General features: G+C 31.5%; 1 protein-coding gene across 1 annotated transcript in view; it reads left to right on the top strand.

The window, feature by feature from the left end:
* Positions 1 to 16590, top strand: part of LOC131850014 (protein CEPU-1-like) — a 122191-nt gene that overhangs the window by 28371 nt on the left and 77230 nt on the right. Inside the window, exon 2 of the mRNA XM_059200159.1 lies at positions 11836 to 12016. Within this exon, the coding sequence (XP_059056142.1) occupies positions 11944 to 12016 (73 nt within the window). The 5' untranslated portion in view covers positions 11836 to 11943. The remainder of the gene's footprint in view (positions 1 to 11835; positions 12017 to 16590) is intronic.

Genomic DNA, 16590 nt, shown 5'->3' on the forward strand with positions numbered 1-16590 from the left:
TTGGATCGAAAATAAAGCATCATTCTTCGATTCATTGTCACGCTCAAGCAAACTGGGACGTCAATATTTTGTTTACTACTAGCATCCTGCCTGGATTCGTACGGGTGCATTACAAATCTTTGAGTTTCTTGGCATTTTTGTAATTATAAGTTCATGTATTACACATAAAAACTTTCCACTTGAAAAACTCTATCTATTGCTGAAAACTGAATTAGATTGCATTGTGTAATTTAAAAAACCTAACTCTACAGATAGCGGCAATGACTTTGTTTTATAATTTGTTGCAAATGTAATATATGTTCATGACTCTTAACTACTGATACCTAGATTACCTTAGATTACCCCTGATGCGTTGGACAAAGGCTTTTGGGAAATCTTTTCTTATTACTTAACTACAAATAATAATCTATATATATATATAACTCAAAGGTGACTGACATAGTGATCTATCAATGCACAGCCCAAACCTCTGGACGGATTGGGCTGAAATTTGGCATGCAGGTAGATGTTATGACGTAGGCATCCGCTAAGAAAGGATTTTGATTAATTCTACCCCCAAGGGGATAAAATGGGGGATGAAAGTTTATATGAAACTTCGTCAATTTTAAACCGATCGGGCTGAGACTTTGCTCGCATAAAGCTACTATGACGTAGGCATCCCCTAAGAAAGGACTTTGATAAATTCCACCCCTAAAGGGATAAATTAACACGAGCAAAGCCGCGAGCAAAAGCTAGTAAAATAATATATCTACATGACTATTATAATAATAATAATAACCCAAGGCAATTCACACATTTTAGCTGGCTAAAGCTTGTGTTATGGGTACTTGAATTTATATTAGTACATAGATATACCTTTTTTCGTAAATACATACATAGAAAACATATAGATCGACACAAACAATCATTCTCTTGATACAAATGTTTGTGCCGTGCGAGGAATCTAACCATTGACCATTGGAAGTAAGACGGTGTACTAAACCGCTACCGAGGCCTTAGACCTATTAATATTACCTATTGATACCTAGATTACTACCCCCGATGGTTTGGACATAGGCTTTGTCAACTGTCGATCTCGAGGTAAATGCATCACTTGCTTTACCTGACGTCGACGATCGATATGTGATTTTAACGTGCAGAGGACAATTACATATACTGCCGTGCCGACTCTCGTATTGGTGTTACCATCAATAGAGAGAGTCAATAGAAATATAAGTTGACACGCATTTTTTGGTAGTATCCAGTTTTCAACTCATTGCCTTTATACCGTGAACAATAAAGACCATAAACAATAATAGACCAATGTCTATATGTCTATATGCGGGCTGGGGCTTATTTATCTTTTTGTTAGTAACTATTACAACGAATATTTTAATGGAATAAAAAGAAGAAATTAATAAAAATTGTTAATTCACTGCCATATCTCACCATTCAACCGAAACATGTCTTGCAAAGCAAGCTATGGCTTTATCCAAACCCAACCTTGGTAACATTAATTCCGTGAGGCGCCCTCTACAAGTTAACCTTTAGAAAAACTAACGAAAAAACTAGATGAATGATCTAACATTCATGCGAATGTAATCTTGCGTGAATTTTTCATCACTCGTTCGCTGGTATGAATTTTTGATGACGTCGCCGTATATGCCTACAAGTCGCTACTAAATTTCTTTGAACCAAAGATGAAAAATATAATGATGGTTTGATTAGACAGTCGTCCCCCGATAATAGTAGTAAAATTACAGGGAACGGATGCGTGAGTGGCTTTTTATGGATAAATACTCGTCCATAAAATATGATTGAGCGCAGTGATGGTTAGCTCATCCGTTGTACTCGTGAACTGGTCTGCTCTGATAACTTTTTTTTTATAACACAGCGGACAAACGAGCATGCGGCTCACCTGATGGTAAGTGATTACCGCCGCCCATGAGCACCCGCAACACCAGGGGAATTGCAAGTACGTTGTCGGCCTTTTAAAAAGGAATAAGCTCTTTTCTTGAAGGTTTCATCGGTTTCAATATCGTATCGTAACTATAACTAATTTATTTCGTTATTATTTATAAGTATTTGTTTATATATTTAAACTTTGCTATTTGACAGATTATATTCAAAAAATTCTTAAAAATGTAACTCTGAACAACATTTATTTAAAAGAGCAACACGCATATTTCTCTCTCATTCTCCTTGTGCGAGTTTGTGTTCCGAAGAGTGGTAACATAAAAAAAGTGCCAATTTCAAAGTCTCTATATTAATTTCTATTAAATAAAAACACTCACTCGTGTTTCCTTTATTAATTGTTCACACGTCATAAGAAGACTAACGTACGCTGTGTTGCCGTGGGCTATATTTTAAAATGTACCGAGCGAAATGTATGTAAAGTATTGCATTCGTCACAACATTCATAATTCCTTTGACTAGCCCATCTATGATATCAGTAGTGATATAGTTTGGCCGTACTGTATCAAATTTTGATATAGTCGTATATATCGTATTTTGTTCACTACAAAAACAAACAGTTGACATAACCTTAAAATAGCGTAGTTTGAGGTGGTTTAACTCTTAAAAACTATTGTTTATATGTTAATTAGTTAATAATTTTAGACCAAAATTAATATGTTCATTGTAAGTTGGAATAATTATTAAAATTTAATGTTATCATCGCTTGTTAACAAGTACAAATAAAAGATATTTAAAATTTTGCCCTAAATTGTACGTTAGTTCAAAGTTACATCGCTCATTCGATCCCGACCTGTCAGAAATGCAAACTCTGAGGGGACTGTAGTATATAGAAATGTTGCATTGCTCTATGTTGAAGTTATACGTCAAATCGGTACGTGAATTATACGATGAGATTGAAATCAAGTCAGTTAGCTTATTTTAGCGAATCATGTTGGTTCTCAGAAAGGACGTACAAGTTGATTTGAAAAAATAAATTGCTAGGTTTTTGAGTACGGGAACGAATAGACCCATTACTATGGTGCCATTAGTTTACGTTACACCACCCTTCACCTATGGGAATTCGCATCCTTCCCCTCATCCCTTCGCATGAGGGATACCGCAGGTGTCACATGATGATATAAGAATACCATCCCTGGACAATTCAGACAGCGCCATCTAGTCCCAAACTAAGCAGAATTTGTATTATGGTTATACTACACTGATATGAATGCTTAAATGCATTTTTTTTTGGAAATAAATATGTACATAATATACATAGAAAACACCCAGTTCTTCATCCTACTTATAGATACAAATGTTTGTACCTTGTAAGGAATCGAACTCGCGATCGTCGGAAGTAAAGCAGTATGCTAAATCAATAGACCACCGAGGCCATAAAATATCATGTACTATATGTTTTTTGAGCCACGACGTTATGTTATGTTTTTTTTCACTTTATATTGTGTTTGTTGCTAATTTTCCATTCAAGTTATATTAAAAAACCTTAATAAAAACTTACCATCAACAACATATGAATTTTTTATATTGCAGGTGCTTATCACATAATCGTGGTCCATAATCACTTACTATCACGTGAGTCGCAAATTCGATGTTGCGTCCCTGACTTTAAAAAATGTTAAAAGAAAAATAAAATTTCTGGGAGATGTTGACCTACCGGCTCTTTCCAGCTACAACGGAAAGCTCCCTCGAAAAGCCAATTACAGGCACGCGACTCCCCATTTGCGTTAATCCATGTGATTAACCTTTTTGTAGCGACTAATGGCCAGTTTTTCGAGAGCCGTCTGCCCCTCTAAATGCTCAGGATGTTGTTGGTCCAATTTTCCTTTTTTGAAATTTAAAATTGGAATTATATATTATTGATCTTCGCTGTGAACGAGAGGATTAGTATTCCGAACCTAAATTTCAGTTTGATTTCCACACAATTCAAAATGTTGTATTTATGAGACTTTTTGCCAGATTTAAACTTACGATCTTTTAGAGTATGTTGGAGCTACTATACTATATACCACCATTACGTTGTCCATGAATGAATGAGAAATTCATGGACAACGAAATGGTATTGAAATTCCTGTATAAATTATTTTTGCGTGTGTTTTTCTTATATATAAATTATTGGATATGGTTAGGTTAAGTTATTATTTCCTCTCCTTTTATTATATAATTCAGATAAAACCTATACATGTAGCGCGATGTAGCCTCCGAGGCTTTGGGTGTTTAGGTATTTTTTAGTTCACCAAAACAATATTATATAGTAGATATAACTAAATGTATAAAAAAAGTGTGCATTCATTACCATAGACGACATACTTTTGTATATCTGATAGTACCCATGTAACTAAAAAAACACTAAGAATATTGTGCTACAATAAAAACAAACCTTTAATATTTATTCTATTTTTAGTCTATTTTCTGTTTATTTCTTCACTTAATTTTTTTACAAAGTAATCACATGACGGCTGTGTAGTGTGATTATTTTGTAAAAAAATATCCGTAATTTTCACTTCTATATTTCGTTTCATGGTGAAAATGTTTCAGTCTTATAAATATTGTTCTTAACTTTAAACTGGGTACACTCTTAAGACAATGGTACACTTCGTAATAACATATGCCTTTTAAAAACGACAAAGGCAGAAAAAACAAATACCCGTAGCACAGATAACATAATATTACATACCGGTAGTAATGCGTACGGTGTTTTTTATTTATTTTAATAGTACTAATAACACTATAGGTATATACACAATAATACTATATAATACACTATATACATATATAGGAAACTATAACACTTTTTGATTACATAGCAGATGTTCCTTAAAATCTTTACGGAATGTATATTTTGTTAAATGCCTTTACTTTTGAGATTAATGAGATTGTACCTTTCTCATTACAATCTATCTGCACGTCAATTTTCATTATAATCCAATGTTTAGTTATTAGCTGTTTAGTTTTGATAAGATAACAAACAGACATATTCACGCATTTATAATACTAGATCAACTTCGTCCGTATCATACAAAAGAGACAAATCTCTCAAAAGGAATATAATACATTTTCCAACATTTTTCGTTTATGCTGCTCTCCTATTAGTGACAGCGTGATTTAATAATGTGATAAGCCTATTATAGTCCTTCGCGATAAAAGGGTTATTTAATACTAACAGAATTATTAAATTTGAATTAGTAGTTTCTGAGATTAGCATGTTCAACCAAACTCTGCAGACTATTGATAGAGAGATAGACTACTATGTGGATTTGTTAATGAATCGATTATTATAGAATTATCATTCCATAGTATAAAACAAAATCGCTGTCGCTGTCTGTCCGTCCCTATGTGTGCTTAAATCTTTAAAACTACGCAACGGATTTTGAATCGTTTTTTTAAATAGATAAATTTATTACGAGGAATGTTTATATATATATATATATATAATACATGTACAACCGTAAGGAATTGGGGCGAGTAGCTATTTGATAATAAACAAAAAAGTTACCTAACTTTCTAAATGCAAAGCTTTCTAGTTTTATATATATGAAAGCAATGTAAATGTTTATATAAATTGTTTGTTTAATATATATATCTATTACTCTTTATTACACCTAAAATACAATATATTGGTAAGTTTTATAATATACTAGCTGTGTCCGCGGTTTTAGTCGGGTGAATTTTATAGCCTATCTGTTATTCTGATGTATAAGCTATATTATGATGAAGTTTCATTAAAAACGATTTAGTAATTTTTGCCTAAAAGAGTAATGAAGATCCATCCGTTAATCCATCCAAATTCATAAACTTCCGCGTTTATAATATTAATAAAGTTTAGGAATTTAGTTAGGAATTTATGTGCTGTTTTCCTAATAAATAAAATAAAGTTGAATGATGAATCAATAATACCAATATTATTATTGTAGGGTAACCATAAAAGCCAACAATAACCCGTCTTGTTTACCGAAGCGACAGAGTGTTAAATTGTTTTGGTTTGGGGTCTCGGAGACCACAGATTGCGTCGTAACCACAAGTCGCGTATTTCACGGTTAACATTTGTAAGTTCCTTGTTCGGAGTGGATAAATAATTTACGTATCCACCACCGATGCTTATGTATGTTGGTTATTTTAACCGGCTTCGAAAATGGAGGATGATTTTGATTCGGCTATCATAAGGACTTTTATACTAGTCTGTATAGTTTTCAATCTGTACAAAGGTCAAATAGATATAATAATAACAATTGTGATATAAGCCCGTCCTTGTCATAACTATAAAACTACCAACTATATATGTTGTGAATTCTGGGATAATAATAATTTCAGGACAGTCCACTCGGCGCCATCAAGTCCCAAATTAAGCTAGCTAGAACTTGTGTTATGTATATAGATATATATTTTCATAAATACATACATATTATACACAGATCGCCCAGATCATTACAAACAAACATACTCATGAATACAAATGTGTGTACCGTGCGAGGAATCATTAAGAAAAATAAGGCATTGTGCTAAATCGAGGCCGTCAAAAATCTCTGTTCAAAGGGTGAGATATGGCAGTGAAAAATATAAGGTACGGCAGGCGTGACATATGGCTTCAGATGATACATTTCTCTGTAGTGCTGTTTATATATCGTAAATAAGAATTTAAAAGATTACGTAGTAATTTTTCTTCATTTTTTAACAGGCATGGTAAACCTAAAAATAACTCTATTTCCACGTAATAAGGGCCGAGCTAAGTGTTAGTTTCAGTGGCACGCAACCTCACTATTTATTAGACGCTAACGTGATTAACTGATTGTTTAACGTGCATTGCAAATAAACTAATCGATTTACATATTTACTGTACAATTTTGTATCGATGCGCTATAGAGATAAACAGCATAGCTGTTTAATCAAAGTCCTCGATAAATTATGTACCGTTTATTTATGTATTGTTTGTATTGGTCTAGGAGTTCAGTATATATTATCTAAATATTTACGAAAAAAAACATATTACTTTCCGTCAGCTTATTTACATTCCAAAAACAGAAATTAATATAAAAAATAACCATATTTCAAACATTCTGTAAACATAAAAAGTAAATCAGAAAATGAAGAATCAAACACCACGTACCTATTTTGGTTTTAAGAAACAACATAGACGAGACTTGTAATTTCGATTTTTATTCAGGTACAAAAATAAGAAGAATATCTCAAAGAAAGGATTCATCTGTAATAATTCCTTAGACGGAACCCCAAATATAATGAATAAAGTAATAAGTGAAGAAATATCATTCTCGTTTGCATTGTGTTCTAATGAAAGGGTACAGTTGGAAATAATTTCTTTTGTCGTAATTAAAAATAAGAGTGAAAGAAGTGGCATCATTAATTATGTTTTTATATTAAATGCAGCGGCCAGCTCCTTCTCATTTTTGTCGACAATTTCCTTGGAAGTAATTTTCGGTATAACTTTCACCGTCAATGGAGTAATTAGCTTCAATTGTCTGACGTATTTATCAAGGAGATCTAATTGTGATGGATTTAATATTGTGACTTATCAATTACTGATTTTGGAGAGATTTAATCAAAATATACCTTCATTATTGTTATTTCATCAACATGTACAAGTTGTTGTAGTTTTATTTTATATATAGGTAAAAAGAAAATACAGAAAATATATTGTACAAGGAACGATTGTCAATATATATGAAGTATGAATAAGAATTTACTATTTAAGAATTATAAATTAAAATACAAATTTAGAATAAAAAATACATGTAGTAGGAGAATGACGTAAGGTCAGTTAGATGTTCAGTCTCGTGAATTCTGTTTAATCATGATGGTTTCTCGAAGTGACCGCATGGTGTTCCTGAGTATATTCCTAGCAATGGAGTCTCTAGCTTCCATTATTTTATCTTTCTTCCAGTCAGACACATTGTCAACTATCAATTTCATTTTGAATGAAACACATGACATGTTCCCATTTTGAAGTTATGGACACTGATTAGACTATTTCCTTTTGTCAAAATTGCAATAGTATATATTGGTGGTCACTCTATTCTCCCCAATTTCAATTTATAATTAATCTTTTTTTGTTAACATGTAAAAGCTCATTTGAAAAGAATAAGAGCTGAGTTTTATGTCAGTTCTTCTCAGCTCGAAAGCACTCCTAACTGACGTTACATTTGATATATCATGGAAGTCTGTAATAGACCTATATGAATAAAGACATTTTCATTTTTATTTTGATTTGAAAGTAACTGGGTCGTGTCTCATTTGGTTCGTTAAGGGTGTATCCATCACGAGTCAGTCAGAAATATAAATTGACCAATAATCGTTTTTGGTGTCGGCCAGATTTGATCATTACAGAACTACTGTTCTATGGTTCCTACCTCGATTAAGGATCCTTAATCGAGGTAGTGAATCATTACGTCATGACGCTCTCGTGAGGAGTTTCAAATTTTCAAAGTATATATATTCAAACTTTGAATTTCCAACAACCCCTTAGCCAATTATCAAATGGATTCCTTAATGACAATGAAAACGTGACAGACTGATGGATTTACCTTCAAGTATCTATGTATAAAACGTCACACCATCTGCATGATTTAAGTATTGTCTAACTTATATTATTAATGAATAATATACTTCCAATTTTCATTTCTGAATATCTTAATGTCTAATTAATATTGACGGTCTCGATGGTTTAGTCATTTAGCACACCGCTTTACTTCCGATGGTTGCGGGTCGATTCTTCGCACGGTGCACACATTTGTAATCGTAAATATCGATCTGGGTGTTATCTATGTATATTATGTATGAATTTACACAAAAAAATATCTAAGTAATTATAACAGGTGTTTAGTACCCATAATACAAGCTCTGCTTACCGTGGGACTACATGGCGCTGTGTTAATTGTACAGGGTTATTTATAATTTATACTTCCATTTTTTAATAACCTAAGGCAATTTTCAGTGTGCCATGTAGCAAAAATACTGAATAACTATAATACGTGTTTTAATATTGATGTATTTTCAAAATACTTACTTCTCTAGTATCTACCACAGAATAGAGAAGTAAGCAGACACAGTAGAAATTACTTAGAAAACCACTATTGCCAACACATACATACTCATGTCATATTTCTTAATACATTTCAACAACAGCAAGTACTTTTAAAGCAGGTGATTTTTTTACGCAATTGCGTAGCTAACCAAAAAAATTATTTTATTTATGCAACAGATTTATTATCCATTTGTTTAAATTAAATATTAATTGTTTTAAAAATCAACCTTATACGAGTCTATTATATCGTTTTAAATGAAAACATACTTTACTCACTTTTATGTTCTGTAGGATACACTAATCTGTGACATAAACGTAATCCGTACAATGGGATAGTCAATTTACAATTTTATGAAGAGGAACTTACGAAAGTGTTCGTAATGATATAAATATGCATAGAAAATTAGCAGAACAATAAAACAATCATACTCACAAATACAGTCTACATTGTGCGAGAATCGAACACGTGACTAGAATTGTTGTACTAAACCGCTAGACCACCGAGGCCGTCAGTGTGTTTATAAAGATATTTGAAAATTATGAAGAGATAAACCATTATTGAGTATTTCTTAAGCACAATAATGCTTTTTATAGTAGGTAATCTTATATTAATTACAAATTTAGATTAGATCCCGGCACTAATTAATTTTATTACTTCATTTCTGTACTTGAAAATTATATAAGTATAATCGCTTTATATCCTTATAACCAAATCAAATCTAATCAAAGATCATATATTCATTTACGACATTTTTTATAATATAATTTCCCTACCGTCCAGTTCAGTATACAGATTCAATTGAGAGAAACTGGTATTAAAAGCTCTCACAAACATAGTACAAAATTTCAATTGATTAACCAACAAATACAAATTCAAATTTAAAAATAATTTATTCATTTATATCCACGTCAATTTTTTTTATAATATTTACAATACAGATTTTACTCAGCTTATTTAATGTGTATCTATGTCTAACATTAAATGAAAATCTAGTGCATGAACAACCATTGCCATGCACGGTCTTCATTCAACTAATCGATTAGTGAATTTTGCTCAGTAAATATGATTTAACAGATGTTTTGAATTTATTTAAGGGTAATTCCAATATATCCTTTGTATAATAAATCACTCTTACCTATTTCAGCTACAAGCAGTTTCGTTTAACTGAGTTTTGGTTATATGATTGAGATTAGGTAGCGAAATATTACAATTTATATATTTAAAGTAAAAAATATCAAGAATGCTATATCTTTTTTCGAGTGGCTCCACTGATAATCAGCGCTGCAGCTACGGCACCAGCTGAGTGGAGGCCCGTTCCGTTATGAAGCGCGATATTAGCTTTTAATTTTTTCTATATTTTCACTCAGTATTATGCTATGCTGAATAAAATATTATTGTTACTATTATAAATTACCGGACAAGTTTGCTTGAGCTTGACAATTGGTCAATAATTATGCTTTGTTTTCGATAGAATTCACTATCATCAATATTTTAACCTTCTTTCAAAGTAGGTCAAAGTATTATAAATAATTATATACCGACACATAGTACCATCTAGTGATACATTGTAGTTTTAGATATCAATGTAAGAGATATTAGTAATTTTAGACGATGTGTTAATGATTATTCTACCATGACAGATAGCCATAATGAATGTGGTGACCATAAAGACAATCTTAATATTTTATGTATTATGCCTAAAGCAAATAAATAGATAAAATACTTTATTTGTTAATTCAAATGTTATGTTGGAATTTTAGAATGTCAGAACCCTACTTAAACTAAAATAATTATTAATGTAATGCAAATATTACACATAAAGGCCTCGGATATGTTTAAAGAGATTAATCACAGAGCTGACTTGACTGGGACCGACTGTGGCACATTCTTGTCCACTAAACAGCGGAATATATTAATTATTTCCTGATTTATTCATAAATTTAACATTTAACTGTTTTCTTTTATACTACTATGATGGCAAACAAGCATACGGCCCATCTGATGGTAAATGATAACCGTAGCCTATGGACGCCTGAAACATCAGGGGTATTAAACGTGCGTGTTGCCGACCCTTAAGAAACCTTAATATACCTTTCTTGAAAAACCCCATGCTGTAGTCTCATGAGGAAACATCGACAGGTAGTTCATTTCACAATCTAAGTGTACGCGGGAGGAAACTCCTCTGAAACTGCATTGTCGAAGACCAATTAGGTTCTAGCGTGTGGGGATGAATTCCCTGTCGATGGCGAGTGGTGCGCTGGTAAAAGGTACTGTTTTTCCTGAAATCATGTCGTCACGTGATGCCTATAGATATGCATTACCATTTCTGAAAACTGGTTTCTCTGTACCTTATAATTTCACTACTATACGCTGCCTTTGAAAGTGAAATAATGACTTAGCTTGCTATGTAAACTGTATTGGCGATGGTTATATTACTTCGGTACTATGAGATGGGTCATCAGCCATTTTTCTATTTTATATACAGCGCACAGGTGCTTAGTGTCATGCAAAATCTACCTCTGTAAGTTAATAATAATAACTCCAGACTCACACAGCGCCATCTAGTCGTAAGTGGAGCGTTATGAGTACTAGATAACTGATATAAATACATAGATACAATTTTTTGTAAATAAATAATATACATAGTAAACATCCAGATCAATACATCATTCATTTGGGAATACATCATTATTCTCATGAAGTCAAATGCTTGTATCGTGCAAGGAATTGAACACGCGATCAACATGAAGCGGCGTGGTTTAGCACGCCGCCTGACCACTGAGACCCTCTAATTAAAAATAGTCTCTAATACAGTCATTATAAAGTGTAATATGTTTGGTTTCAGATGTGATGCAGTTAGTGAGAGTGTAAGCATTGTTGAATGTGTTTAAAATACAAGAAGAGGAATATAAACCAATAATGTGGAAATGTGCTCGTGAACGCGAATTGAAACATGGAGATATATAAGAAATTATTCTGGGCACTGCTCCAAGGATTCGTGCTGTTACCCACAATCGCTATGAGAGGTAAGTTTTATTATTTACTTGCTTTTTATTACTTCACATGTACATGTCATTACGAGATCTATATATTAATAAGTGAAGTGAAATTAATACGCTTTTCACAAAAATTATGCGGACGAGTAAGGATAAGAGTATGAAATTTCGCACACTTATCCTTACTTCCTTACTAATATTACAAATGCGAAAGTAACTGTCTGTCTGTCTGTCTGTCTCGCTTTCACGCCTAAACCACTGAACCGATTTAAATGAAATTTGGTACATAGTCGAGACCCTGACAAAGGACATAGGCTACTTTTTAATGTGAAAAAAGGGTTGCAAGGAGTTGAAAGGGAATATGAAAGGTTCTATGGAAGTATCGTCATTTTACGCGGACGAAGTCGCGGGCGCAGCTACTATTATATATAGAGAAGAAGTGTAGAATGCTATTTTTTTTTATTTATGCATAAAAATAAATTAGATATCAGTAAAATAAACATAAATTTTTTTTACACACACACATATTATGTATATGTTTATGTATTGTTTACATTATATATACTCTTTTGTTTATTGCTAAAGTCTGTATTCAAATTTGAAATAGATTAATATTATTAGTCTAGTCTTACTGAATGTCAAATTTAATTATTATCAAATTTCGACCACTGGGCGACCACTAGTAATGATAATTTACTACAATGGTAATATGGTATAAAAGGCAATCTTAATGCTCTTAGGGTTTAAAGTTTAATGACAATAATACCAAATTAATTTAGTGATCTGTAAAGTCAAATTATCAATGTAATAAAATTTGGTAGTCGACTATATTAAAATAAATATTGTATATACATATATACCGGCGTTCTGTGTCGTTATATAAGTACAATAATACAATTTTCTGATTAGTCTATCAATAACAGTGAAAATAGATAAAATATACTTTCTTTTTACATGATGTATATATTGCAGAGGTAAATGAAATGAACTTCAATAGAAACATGTGAGAGCAATGAGTTTGAAAGCGATCTTTTCAACCTTTGACTAACGAAGGTGGTACTTTAGTAGGTAGGAATATATAAAAGAAATCTACAAATATATAAATTAATTAAATAAATAAGAAGAGAATTAACAGTGACAATAGTGACTAAATTAGTACAGCACATTCTTATTAATTAATAATTAATAATAACCTAGGAGAATTGATATAGCGACATCTAGTCCCAAGCTAAGCAGAGTTTATGTTATGGATACTAGACTACTTATATAAATAATTAATACATACATAATATATACATCAATCAACAATTGTACTCATAAGTACAATGTTTTTACCCTGCGAGGAATCGAATCCGTGACTATAGGAAGTAAAGCTGTCTACTAAACCGCTAGATAGCTGACGCCGTCAAATAATAATTCTTTAATTTTCATTATATTATTAGTATCTGTTTAAGTAGAAACATTTTAATATTTGCTACTGTTATTGTGATACAAAGAAAGTACAGATGCATTCACCATCTGATGATGACGACAGAGCTGTAATAATGATTTGTGAATGATGATTCATTGCCTTGCCTTTATCCCATCCCTTATATTTGGAGTCGGCGCAGTATGTCCTCTTCTTCCACTGAATAAGCATTTGTTTGCACATACTATTGGAAATATTTTATTATAAAAGTCTGTGTTGATTTTAGATGATCTGATTTGTGTTTTGACAGGCTGTGCGTGATTAATTTCTGAAAATTAATTTGATAAACTAGCCTCTTGTTGTTCTAGTCCTATACAAATACTCCACTTACCTATTTCATAGAGAATTAGTTTGATAAATGGGTTTGAACATACAAAACCTATATATACATTTACTTTGTTATTTTATTATTGTGAGTGAAGTTTTAATGAATTGTCTATTTTAAGACCGATAATATTGGATATCATTAATAACAATAGTTTGATCGTTATCAAATCAAATCAAATCAAATTATTTTTAGATTTATTACAGGCACTTATGATATTAAATCTACCATCAGTTTGTATATACTGTATGTTTATAGCTAAGGTATACTAGATATGTAGAAGCAATAGTAGGTACATTTGTGAAAAAAAAAAAATTAAACCATTTCGTAATTTTTGTTCCATTTAATTATGATTGTAATTTCTTATTCATATTTAGAAAAAAATATATTAGATAGACATAGAGACGTGAAGAAAAGCTTTGTTTCTTATGAATATTTAGAATAATTAGGCAAATATGAACTAAGAATGTAGGTACAGCCTTAGGTCATATTTGCTTAATTATTAATTATCACGTGTGTTACAAATATATTAAATTTAACAACAAACTAAAATATATTAAATTGTAAAACATCCATTAGTTACTTTCAAAGTAATTAAAGTGTGAAATAAGCATAGAGTAATACTTACAAATATTTTTAAATGTTTAAAAATATTTGTAAGTATTACTCTACATCCACAGATGAGGCTTCATATTCATTAGTTAGCTAAGTCACCTAACAGTCAATGGGTTAGAATTGACACCCATGCTGGCTTCCAGCCAAATCTATCGAGGTTGCCAGTGATGTTGCTGCACGTCAATCAATATCACTTAGGCTTAATAAATTCAGGGTTTGGAGGCTGTAACTTCAATGAAGACAATGAGATGGGAGAGTAATATTAGTTCACTACCTTATAAATATACTAGCTGTACCGGCAAACGTTGTTTTGCCTTAAAATAAAAAAAAAATAGGGGTGGACTACCCCTAACATTTAGGGGGATGAAAAATAGATGTTGACCGATTCTCAGACCTGCTCAATACGCTCAAGCTCAGCTCAACTACTCAAAATTTCATGAGAATCGGTCAAGCCGTTTCGGAGGAGTATGGGAACGAAAACTGTGACACGAGAATTTTATATATAAGATTTTGTAGTCACGTCGATATATGAAATTTAGAATGTGTTTAATGGCACACCTACACTACTCTCGTATATCACGTGTTACCCGTTTATGCAACATTTCTTAATGCAGCTCTGCTCCTATTGGTCGTAGCGTGATGTTATATAACCTATGATTATGATACATTATACAAATAATGTGGACGTGGAACAATAACGTGGAAGTTTGTTAGCGTGGATGGATGGACGATTATTACTCATTCACGCAGAAAACTACTCAATGTATTTTAATAAAACTAGCTTATACATCAGATTAACACTTAAGCTATATATTTTACGCGGGTGAAACCGCGGGCACAGCTAGTTTTGTATATATTATGTAATTCTAGTAGTGTTTATCATGTATATAGTCATCATTTACTACTCTCCATCATAGTGCCTTCAGATTTATTCAAGAGTATAACTCTATGTATATAGGAACTGAAAATTAAAACATATTTATGGTCGCAAGTGTCGAACTTATGACTTTTGTGGTTTTTAAATCGGGATAGTAAGTAATCAGGCCACGACCCTTTCCAAAATAGATATAAATGTATTAAATAAACCTTCCGTACAAGAGACAGTTACTTCGACATTATTATTATTTGTAAGATAATTCTGGAAAATAATGAAAGATGATCTATCAAGTTTCAAGCTTAAATATAGATCACTGATTTAATATAACTCGATTGTAATTGGATGGCATCGTGGATATAATTAAATCAGAATCAAAAGTTCGGTTTCTAAAATTAATTTTTGTTTCGCTATTTTATTGGTTTACTGTTTTATTTTAAGATTGTATTAACCCAGTTCATTTTATGTATATCTTTTGTAAATATAAGCAAGAACTAGGTTCTTTTTAAAATACATATACATTTCATTATTACATTTTAGTCATCTCAATGTATGCCTTATAATATAGGTACAAAAAGAATAAATTGTATATTTAAATATTTTATTGTATATGGTAGGGAAGAAACCTCGCAATATACATAAATTTGTTTAAACTTCAATAAAATCAAGTTAGGAGTTAAAAAAGATTATTATTATATACCTCAAAAAGTAAGACAAAGTTTAAATACAGTTAATAGTCTAATAGTTTAATATGTATCTATAACATTATTCTGTAACAGTTTCAATAGAACGTTTTCAAGAATACCATTATCTTTTTCGATTTGATTTCGTTTCAGTCTCGTTTAAAAGTCAGCCTGCTGTAATGTGTTCCTAAATATTAAAATACAGTTTTGTAATTGCTACAGTATATCTATTATAATGACATTATATTAATAGATGGTTTCCATTACAATACAATTATTCAATATCATAAAATCAAATCGTATTGATTGCAAGTTTTTAATGTGATTGAATGCTATGATATGGATTAAATAGAATGATAACCAAATAACAGTAAAATAATAAACGAATACTTAAAAAACTTTAACAATAAAACCATAAAATGGCGGTTGTTATTGTCGTTTCAATTCGAATGTAATAAAAGAAAAGATCTCAACAAAACGGAATACTCATTAAGCTGGCAGGATAAAAAATATTAGGTACATAAATCGGCACAACAATTTAAGTTTGTTCCACCAAGTCGGTTTGGTATAACTCCTGTAATGTCACAAGTTGCGAATCGTATTCATTTGAAACCGAAATTTTAATGTTTTTAAATAATA

This window comes from Achroia grisella, unplaced genomic scaffold (genome assembly GCF_030625045.1).
Source record: "Achroia grisella isolate CSIRO2021 unplaced genomic scaffold, CSIRO_AGI_Agris_v1 utg676, whole genome shotgun sequence".
NCBI lineage: Eukaryota > Metazoa > Arthropoda > Insecta > Lepidoptera > Pyralidae > Achroia > Achroia grisella.